The sequence below is a fragment of the Misgurnus anguillicaudatus genome, chromosome 21 (genome assembly GCF_027580225.2).
Source record: "Misgurnus anguillicaudatus chromosome 21, ASM2758022v2, whole genome shotgun sequence".
NCBI classification, from domain to species: Eukaryota; Metazoa; Chordata; class Actinopteri; order Cypriniformes; family Cobitidae; genus Misgurnus; species Misgurnus anguillicaudatus.
The window spans coordinates 63,987,865-63,999,079 of NC_073357.2; the positions used below are offsets into that span (position 1 = coordinate 63,987,865).

Below are 11,215 nucleotides of genomic sequence, written 5' to 3' on the forward strand. Positions count from 1 at the left end.
TAGATATAAGCAACAACAACATTGTTATATACAACAAGCTACTTGATCCACAATGCCATATACACTGTCTGCCATCTGCCCTGTACGGTAAAAACCGGAATTTATCCTTGAACAGGTCACCTCTCCATGAAATGTGAACATTTGTCCACTCAAGTCGGTTACATTGATGAACTGCAGTCAGGTCGAGACCCCGATGAGGAGGAGCATGCAGACGAGCTTCCATGTGTGCAGATTTTTTTTTTTGGTTATGCAAATTGATTTTTGCAGCAGCTGCCGCGTGGCTGGTCTCAGATGATCTTAGATGTGGAGGTCAAAGGCTGGTGTGATTGCACGTACAATGCGTTTCAAAACTTGTGACATCTGTGGCATTGTGCTGTGTGATAAACTGCACATTTTAGAGCGGCCTTTTATTGTGGCCAGCCTAAGGCACACCTGTGCAATATTCATGCTCACTAATCAGCATCTTGTGGGGTGGATGGATTATCTTGGCAAAGTGGAGTGCTCACTAACACAGATTTGTGAAACATAAGCCGGCTTTTGTGTACTTTAGAAAAAGCCATGAATCTTTGAGTTCAGCTCATGAAAAATGGGGGAAAACTGTTTTCCATTGTTTTCTATGGAAAACAAATGCTTATAATTTTGTGTTTAGGTCCAGAAACAATTACTGTTTGAAAATTTCCATTATTGGTTAAATCTAAGTATAAGTTGGAGAAAGACAATCTCCTTTCTAAGTCATCCCAAAGGTTTTTTTGTCAAGTTCTTGTAAACTGACCTCATTGGATCATGTCTTTATGGATCTTGCTTTGTGCACTGGGAACAGTCATGCAGAAATAGAAAAGGGTCTTTCCCAAACCTTCTCCACAAAGTTGGAAGCAAAGCGTTTCCCAAAAAAAGCATTATCAGTTGTTGATCCTGCTCAGTGGCTTCATGGCCAAGTTGCTGTTGTCCCTAAACGCTTTTACTTTCCAATAACAAACACTTACACTTTGACTCTGGAATATCCAGATGAAATGTCACAAGCCGTCTTATTCCAAAAGTGGCATCTTATTACAGTACAATGCTTGAAGTTACCAAACTTTTCCATTTTGCTTCACAAAGTTTGTAAATGGGCACTGCATGACTAGGAGCTTGATTTTATGAGCCATGAATTCAGAAGAAGACTTTCTCATTCTTTCTTTAAAAATGTTGACTTTATAAATAATGCACACATTGATTTTTGTGTCATTACACCATGAATGTTTTTGGTTGGATAATATTCAACAGATGCAAAGTTATTGAAAGAAAATTCTTAGAATTTACTTCATGCAAACGGATGAGCTTGTGTGTCACTTCAGACGTAAATGAGTTCACTGCAAAACACACAAATGTAACTTGAGAAAACCAACACATAATTATACCGTTTACAGCCGAATCATTTTTCTCCAAGAATTTAATTGTACTTCAGTTTAGATGTCTAGAGTTCATATTGTACACTGGACTCTTAGCATATTTACAGCAGCAATACATACAGTAGAGAAGTACGGTATATTATGGCCTTCTAAGGTTCTTGTTTTTAGTGTAAGGTACATTTGCATAGATTTAACATTCATACGAGGTGTTTTAAAGAGTCATACAGCCCCTAGAAGAAGTGTTAAGGACAAATTCAAAGCTAACAAGAAATGCCATTTTCTATTTATTTCCATATTTATTTTTACGCATTTAATTTTATTACAATATTCACTGTATGTCTCCATGTGAATTCACAGTGGTCTGGGTTAAACTGAACCAGCTGTAACTAGACACACCTTAGTAGATGCTGTTTATGTTTTGACTAGCAGATGACATTAACGTTTCTACAGATTATGAAAAGGTCAATAAAGAAGTGGTTCTTCTATGGCACTGATGTAAAAAAAAGCCTTGTAGATCCTTTATTTTTTAGGAATGTTGACATGGACAAATTCTTGCAGGACGGGTGTCCTTTATTTCCCTATGCTTGTAAAGCCCATTAGGCAAACGCAAAGGACATGGAAATCATCAATGTTTACATTCAGCCAATCAGAGCAAGATTTCACATGCTACTTCTTAACTTGAATAACAATCATTCTAGGAATAAGTCATTCAGATGTTACAGAGATTAGTTGTGATGTTGTTTTTCTAGGCTATATACAGTAATAACCAACGCACACATCACTGTCATACTGTGACTGCTGTGTGTCATGATACTTGAGCTTATCTTTCCAGCTGCCTCGCCGTATTTCTCCAAATGATTGGACCAAATTATAAGATTGAATCATTTTGTTATGGCTGTACAAAATCTTGTTACTTAGAAAATTGACTCATACAAATTCAAACATTATTTGACAAAATCGGATTTTTGAATTCAGTGTTAGGTATACTTTCTGTCTCTTGAGAAACCTTTAGGGGGTGCATCCCGATTCAGTGTCTGTGTCCTTCGAATGCCATATTTGAAGGCCAAGAGCGACACCGTCCCAATTTGAAGGCTCCTTCATATGCAGCCTCCAATTGCGGCCTTCGTTTCCCCCTAAACCATTCACAGCCTTGGCTGTCCCAAGATTCGCCTGTGACGTCTGGGTATTTTGCAAATTAAAAGTCCTTGTCACGGTTGTATTATTATAAATTATGTTTTAATGATGTGAATTAATATTATTGCTGTGTATTATGCATGTTGTGTTTTACTTTTGTGTATTTCTAAGATTGGTAAATTGTATATAATGTTGGTTAGTTTCATCTACATCAATGTGTCATATTCTCTAAAAAGACAAAAAAATCTAGCTCCATATTTATTTTTAAAAGTCTGATAGGTCTCAGCTGTTGTGTCCCGTTGTGTCTGCGACCTTGGAAGGATCCAGATGCTGAATTTGGATGCACCCATTGTCTTAAAGGTATCTCAAGAAGTATCTCATCGTCCCACAATTCTATATGTGTATGTGTGTGTGTGTGTGTGTGTGTGTGTGTGTGCGCTTGGAATGTGATTGGAAAATGGTGGTCAAAAAAGCGTCTGGAGCACAAATTTAGTGTAAATAAAGTTTTATTTTCACTTTTTACACCTTTTGATTGCATTGCTAGCGAATATGAATATTAGAATTTGGTAATAATCATCAGAAAGGCGCTTTCTGTTTATATTTCAAACTGAATTGCATTGCGCTGCCTATGAAGGTTGTCTGAATGTGTTTCTCAGAGCTTCCTTTATGCTGCTTTTGGACGCAGCCTATGAACTACATGCGACTTCAAAATAAAATACATGAACACAAACGCTTTAAAGTAAGTAGCTTTGGATAAAACCATCTAACGGATGAATAAATGCTAAAACATTTCCGTTTTAGGGATAGATTTTCCATAGATAAAAATCACAAATCCTTTAACAAATGTTTCACCTGTGTATTCAGTCACCCAAAAATGAAAATTCTGTCATCATTTACTCATCCTCATGTTGTTCTAAACCTGTATGAATTTCTTTTTTCTGATGAACACAAAATAAGATATTTTGAAAAATGATGGTAATCACACAGTTGATTGTTACAATTGACATCCATAGTAGGAAAACAAATATTATGAAAATATTGTGATAAATGATGAAGAAGATATTTTAATAAATGATAGTAAGCACAGTTGACGGTACCCATTGAATTTTTTTCTACTACAGAAGTCAGTGGTTACAATCAGCTCTGCGCTTACCATAATTTATTAAAGCTCCACTGTGTAGGATCTACTCCCATCTAGTGGTAAAATTTCTATATGGCAACCAAATGATTATTACTTTCTAGCCCCCCCCCATTCGGAACGCGTTTTAACTAGTACGGTGGCCCTGTCATGCCAAGGTTAACATGGCTTCCAGTAGACTAAAAGCAAAAGCAATGAAAAAAATGAACAATTTGCAATCGTGTGATCCGTCAAAGCACACAGATTTATGTTAAACATGTAAAAAGTCTGATTGTCATGATATGTCCGCTTAAAATCACCTACAAAAAGCAACCATAAATGTAGCTTAGACACTCCTTTTTCATCCACGCGAGGAAAAATATCACAGGGGCTGCTACACTTGGTATTTAGATGTGTTTTCGTCGATCAGATCACAAGTGGACGAGAGAGACACATTACGTTTACACTTGGTGTTTAAATCCGTCTCTTTTTGTCCATTTTTGACCGCTTCTTTCCAGATTACTGAGGAGATGGTCTGTGGACGAGACCCTCTCCTGTCATTTAATCATGAGCTAGAGTAATGACGGGTTTAAATGGACGCGAAACTAATATTATGTCAGAGTCCAATGCTTATGTTTTAAGTAAACGTTACATGTCCGTGTTTATGTAAGAGCTTTCTCTGATATTGGTGAAATAAGATCGCTCAACTTTCACACGCTTGTAAAATGAAACGAAAGACGCGCAGATCAGACGCTTTTATCAATGAAAGGCTAAAAATAGCGCTGTACACCGTGTGTTTGTGTTAGAGGTCAGAAAAGATGAAAAACATTTATCTCAGTAACAGTTACCTCAGATTACATAAATGGGCGGAGAGACGGCGTGTGGCTGTTCCAAGACATTAAACCACATGCGTGGTTACACTAACAAGTGTTACGCATACCCATGCTATAGTTAGCCAAGGAACTATAAAACTTCAAGTTTACAACATAAACTGTATATGTAAACGAATATGCTGAATTACCTGTGGTGAAAATAACTTAGCAACTTCATTGTCCAATGAGACCCATCTTGGAAAACTAACTCCAATATTGACTTTGGTCTTGATGTTTTTCCTGTCGCGTTGTCGTTTAAAATCCCTGTTTCGCTTCCTTGGCGACTTGTTTTAATGTCCTGGCTTTTAATGGTTTTGAAACCTTGACTGGTTTTAATGTTATGTCTTCAACAGGCTTTCAAATCAAAGCATTAGATCGCAGGTTTATCACGGCGTGCGGCCGAAGGATTCAGTCTACGCAGGTCGCAGGCTGCATACGTCATCAAGCCTGGTTTATTTAAATTAACTGAGCATTACATTCGCAAGTAATAAGCATATTACATCAATTTACAATTAACTAAGAATAAATGTCAGCTTTATAATTGTTAATATTCTGAAATAAGTCTGTCTTGATGACGTATACCGCCTACACATGCAACCTCCGTGCAACCAGCGTGAGTGTAGTCTGAAAGCGCGAAAGGCGGAGCTTGAATTTCAGGAATGTCCCTCGTCGGCGAATGTATTTCAAAGATGGAGGCACAACATGGATTCAGCCAGAGAGCGACTCGACCGTATGTATTTTAAATAGCAGATTCTACACTTACGAGAATACTTTGATTAGTGGGGTGGACGTAATTACACATGAATGAGCACATACTTTTGAAAGAAAACATGTGTTTTTGCTAAGAATTAACTAAAAGAAGTACACAGTGGAGCTCTAAAATATCTGCTTTTATGTTCATCAAAATAAAAAACTTGAAGGGAGCTCTAAACCTGAGCTTTAAACCTTCAGAGACAGCGAACCTTAGGCTGCCCCCTCGAAATGGGAATGAGAAGGGATATGAGAATAATTGCAGCTGGACGCAGAGGTCTGGAGGCTGATGATTGACAGGCCTGAATGTTTAGGCTCCTCCCAAACCTACGTTTAGAACTTCATTAATAGCTTTAAAATAACAAAATACATACTTAATAAAGAACCTATAGCATTAGTATTTAACATATACAACCGATATAATATCTCTGCAAATATAATGTTTCTAAACAATGATACATTAAAACCAAATGCTTTCAAAGTTTTAGATGGATGTGTTTATATTGAAATGAAACACATATGGTCTGATTATTTATAGACGTGAGTACATCTAATAAATGGTCTGTTTACATTGTGTTGGTTCTGCTGACTCTTTTTTGACATCCCTGTAGATTTTTTCATCTGAATTCAGTCTGCAGGTTATGTTGGATCCAGCGTCCATCCCCTTCTCTAAGAGGATCTGGTTTATCTGAAAAGCAGATTTTCATCTTTGATTAGTGATGTAAAAATGAAGATAAAGTGTGTGTGCATCAGGTGAACTCACCATCTCTTCTACAGCCATCATCACTGCAATCTCTGTCAGATTCTCATCTGCTTTCACGGCCATTCTCAACGTCTGCTGTTTTCTGAACTCAACTTAGAAAAACAAAAAACCTTTCAACCTTTAGAGAGACTATGATGTGTTTCACTTCATCTGATTAGACTTAGATTTAGGAAGAAATAAGAGACTCACTGCAAAAGAACGGATGTGGAGCCGAGCACACGTCGTCACCCATCGCTCCGTCGGCACGGACGTACCCACACGACTCGTTCCCATCCAAATTATCAGGCTGTGTGTCGATCCATCTCAAGGAGACCAGCGATACTTGAGTCCCGTCAGACCACAGCCACGTGTTCTTGGACAAGCCGATCCAGGCGTCCCATATGCCGCTCCCAAAAATGATGCTCGCCAATGCTCCGTTCACAGTGCTGCTTTTTATGGTGACCAGGTCTGTGTAGTGTGTTTTGCAGTAATTTTGAGCATTACGCCAGGTCAGTGAGATTCTGATCAACTCAAACTCTGTGATGCTGTTTTCTGTGGTCAGGATAGACAAGCAATATTTTAAGTGTTATGTATAAAGTGCAGTTAGTTTTAATGGCTGATTACATCACTCAACAGTGTGCTAAAGATCATCTGAAGAGTCACTGAATGAAAGCTGGACACAAAGACACACACAAACATCCCTTGGCTGTGAGGATTATGCCCTTTTGTTGGAGTTTGTAAACTGAAAAAGATTTACTATCTTCTGGTGCCAAAAATACACATACTGTATTCAAGACAGACACTAAGCTTTAAAAATTAAGCTAAAAATATTTGTCACTGGAAAGCAAGTATGCAAGTATCCTGATAATGATTTCTGTGTCTGTTTTGATGATGAATTTTACAAAAGACCTTTAAGTCAAACACACATAATTGAAAGAGTTGAATATGAGTTTTGTGAGACTTTACATGAAAACACCTGCACAGAGACATCATGCCCATTCACGTGCACATACCCCTTTGGGTTTTTTTAGCCAAATTGATTTGCATGCAACCTCCAAATTAAAGAGGCGTCCATTGATCTGTTACCAGTCTTTATATCAGTTTAATATTATCAGTTTTTTACTGCATCCTTGTCACTTTTCAGAGATTTTCACCGTTTTGATAGGGTTTTTATTGTGCTACATCTTACTTTATTTAGGCACTGCAAACGCAACATCACAGTCGCAGATGTTATCATCATCTGAAGAAATTCAAATGTTGACGAAAATGCTCACAACTTTTCCAAACCCCAGTAAGTGTCATGGTTCTGCCTCCTTGTCCTTTGTTTAATCTAGTCTTGTGGCATGACAGATCCATGTTTTGTGTGGGTTCCCGTGGTCTCAGTATTGGGTTACTAGACCACGTGTTCCCTGTGTCTTGTCTCTTTTACCCCACTCCCTTGTTAGCCTCATCTTTATTGTTTAACTCCTGTCACCTGTTGCCCTCATCAGTTCTCCCCTATTTAAGGTCCTTGTGTTTGTTGTCCTGTGCTTGTGCATTGTTCCTAATACCCGAGAGTATGCTGTCTTAGAAGTCTAGTCTAGTCTAGTCTAGTCTAGTCTAGTCTAGTCTAGTCTAGTCTAGTCTAGTCTAGTCTAGTCTAGTCATCTGTGATATATATTTAGTGTTTTGTCAAGTTCATTGTTTAGTGTTATCCTGTTAAAGGCGGAGTCCACGATGTTTGAAAAACGCGTTGGAAAAGGAGACGGGCCGACTACCAAAACACACTTATAGCCAATCAAATCAAATCAAATGCCGGGTTGTGTATGTGTGGGGCGGGTCTATCAACAGAAGGTCCAGATTCTATTGGGGTAGGGGCGTGTTTGTTTGGGTGATTTCAAATATCAACATTGGCTTTCAAACATCGTGGACTCCGCCTTTAAGTGTAGTTAATCTTGCCCTGTTTAGTGTTCTCATCCTCTGTTGAAGTTTATGTTGTTTTACCCCCTCGTGGGTATTATTTTCTGTTATTTAATAAAGTAGTTTGTTTTTATCTCCATCTGCACTTGGGTTCCTTCCTTATCAATCCTCACAGTAAGCCTACAGTAATGTGCAGTTAATATTCGCTGTGTAGAAAATGTATGGTTATATTAGTGGATTTACACAGTAGGCATGATGGGTTTGTTACCGGTTTCAAGGTATACCAAGGTTTTAAACAGTCAAGGTTTCAAAACCACTAAAATTTTCTGTGAAACCGTGTCCAAGGTATGAGCTGTGTTTATACAAATTCATTAAGTCATGTGATTGATTTGATGTTTACATTTAATATACATTACGAAAATAGTATATATATATATATATATATATATTAGGGCTGTCAATAGATTAAAAAAATTAATCTAGATTAATCGCATGATTTCATGAGTTAACTGCGATTAATCGCAAATTAATCGCACATTTTTATCCATTCTAAATTTACCCTAATTTAACACTTCAGGTTTGTAATATTCTAATCATATATACATATATAGATGCTTTATGCAAATGTATGTTAACAACAGCCTGTTTACATTTTAACAGAATCACCAGCCATTGTTTTGTATTTTTTTCCATTTTTGTTTGCTGCTGCATCATTTGTGACCTGTGCTGGCAAGTTGAGTCGGAATAAGCAAATTTTAAAAAATAGTTGTTCATATTTTGACATTTTCTATTAAAACATAGAACAATGCATGATTTGTTGAAATATAACAAAATATGACAGAACTACACGTGTTTGAAGTTGAAAGAGTCAAATTACCACAAACATTTCCACATCCATACATTATATTACCACATCAATACCTTAAAATCACTGGTAAAACTAATAGATTTAGCACACACAAAGCAAAAACATCATCAATGTATGTTCAACTTTTTTTTCCTTTTGTTTGATTGACATTGAGACAGACTGCTTAAAATCTAAGTGATCTAATATAATGTTACACATCAGATAGTTTTACCCAACAGTTAACCAAACATTTACTTAAAACATAACAGATTATAGAGCCTACCTGCGTGAATTCTTATCAAAACAGATATTTGTAAAACTGTAATTTTGTGTAGATGTCTATATATCCGGGTCGCGCACTCGCGCGTCTGTGTGCACGCGCTTCAGATATCAGTCAGTCAGCGTGAGGAGATCGCTTTTGAGTCTTGTCGCTCTTAATAACTCTTTAACATTAATCAGGTACCGAACTTTATCTCTCTTAATGACTATTTTAACATCAAGCAAGTCCTGCAGTCTATTTTCTAAGTCATGCATAAAAGCGAAACCAAAATGAATTGAGACGCATTTTTGTATTAGATTAAGCATTAGGAGGACGGTAATGTTACACCTCTCAGACGTATAAATAAAGATCATATCAGATGTCCAACGAGCATTTAGAGCATTGGATTTGGTAGACAATTTGCTTAATGTTCTTATTTCTATGAAAACCTTTTACTCATTTAGAGAGAGTCACATTTGTCTGCGTCTCTGTTCATTTAACTATGGGCTGGACCAAGGGTCAAACAGAAATTGCGTGTTGCGTTAATCTCCGTTAATAAAATTAGTGGCGTTAAAATGAATTTGCGTTAACGCGTTATTAACGCGTTATTTTTGACAGCCCTATATATATATATATATATATATATATATATATATATATATATATATATATATATATATATATATATATATATATATTTAAAGCATATTACAATTTAAAGGCTTTATTTTTACCTGGCATTTGAAAATAACACATTTTAGTGTTGCGATGGCAATACCGCAACACCGTGAAACGGTGGTATTTTTGCTAAAGATTATCATACCGCCAGAATCTTATACCGGTCCATGCCTATTACAGAGTCACATACAAGGTAGAAAACACAGACGTTCCCCTTGCATTAGTTTTTGTTAATCTTTTTGCTATTTTTTTGGAACCAAATAATAACGTTCTTTGTAGGTATTATTTTTTGCAACCATAAATAATGTTCCAATAACGTTGCAGGGTGTTTTTTAATATCATAAAATATCAGCGTTAAACACATCAAGTTATTAGTTGCTTATGTTGTTTTCATTGTTTATTTACTTTACGGATTTAAAATGACATTAATTTTATAACATAACGCAGTTGTTGTGGAAATGCATTAAAGGCACGATTAAACAAGTCATTAAACAGAATGTAAATAAACAAAAAAGCCATTTCAGATGTAAATATGATGCCAATATGTCATTATTCTGTTATAAGTATTTGATATGAAAGTTATTCGTCACATTTATTTTGCTGGTTTTCATATGAAGGCATTGTTAGACATGTTACAGCCCCCTTTAATTTGTGCATGACGCATCTGCACCACAACATAATGTGAGCACATATTGAGAGTTATGAAAGACTTGTATCATTTCTTACCATTGTAGCAAAAGAAATATTTGTATTCATGGCAGCTTGTGTCACTCCATTTTCCAAACATGTTTAGAGATGCGCAAGCTTCTTCTGTCTTGCCCATGTTTGGTTCCCACCATTCCCACATCTTAAAGCTTATCAGCTCGTTCTGAAGAGACCAATGCCAAACGCTCATGCCGTCGTACAGCCCAACCCAAGCAAAAGAGGTCAAATTCATCTCATCTGATAGCTTCTGGATCATGGAGCGATCTTTATCGCTTTGAACGGTGACCAGGTCTTGATGTTTCTCTCTGCAGTATGATTGAGCCTCCTGCCAGGTCTTCTGATCTTGGATCAGAACGAAGCCAAAGGGAGCGCACGACACCTCCCATAAGATTCCTGTAGACACAGTATTAGATGTAACAGGAATAAATCAAGCATTGTAAGAGCTTACTGCAGTTTCACTTACCCAACAGAATATATATGTGAATCAGATTAAGCATCATCTCTTCGGGCGGACCTTCACAGGACTGCTCAATGAAATAACAAAGTGAAATTTGTTTTACTTCTATCTTTAAATGTGATATGATAATTTACTAGAAGCGTTTTTAACCAGTTATGCTAGACTTATCACATACGCTTTCCTGCTTTGTATTATACAGACCATTTTGAAGTAAAAAACTAAAATTATATTTTACCTGCAACCACAAACCCAGCTGAAGGTTGAGACCGGTTTAGATGATCGCTAGCTGTGTTCTGCACTTAAATTCAGTTTCGACTCTTTTAACTTGCATAAAGATTTGGACAGGTATCACATCTTAGGCAAAACC

The 11,215-nt window shown here is 36.8% G+C and overlaps 1 protein-coding gene across 1 annotated transcript; it reads right to left on the reverse strand.

Moving 5' to 3' along the window:
* Nucleotides 1-4,945: 4,945 nt before the first annotated feature.
* On the reverse strand, nucleotides 4,946-10,891 carry LOC129440801 (putative C-type lectin domain family 20 member A). Its single transcript, XM_073858861.1, has 5 exons — nucleotides 10,855-10,891; nucleotides 10,413-10,784; nucleotides 6,214-6,555; nucleotides 6,025-6,116; nucleotides 4,946-5,949 (listed from the first exon to the last, which is right to left on the reverse strand). The coding sequence occupies exons 1-5, from the start codon at nucleotides 10,889-10,891 to the stop codon at nucleotides 5,812-5,814; spliced, it is 981 nt and encodes a 326-aa protein (XP_073714962.1). The 3' UTR covers nucleotides 4,946-5,811.
* Nucleotides 10,892-11,215: the final 324 nt, after the last annotated feature.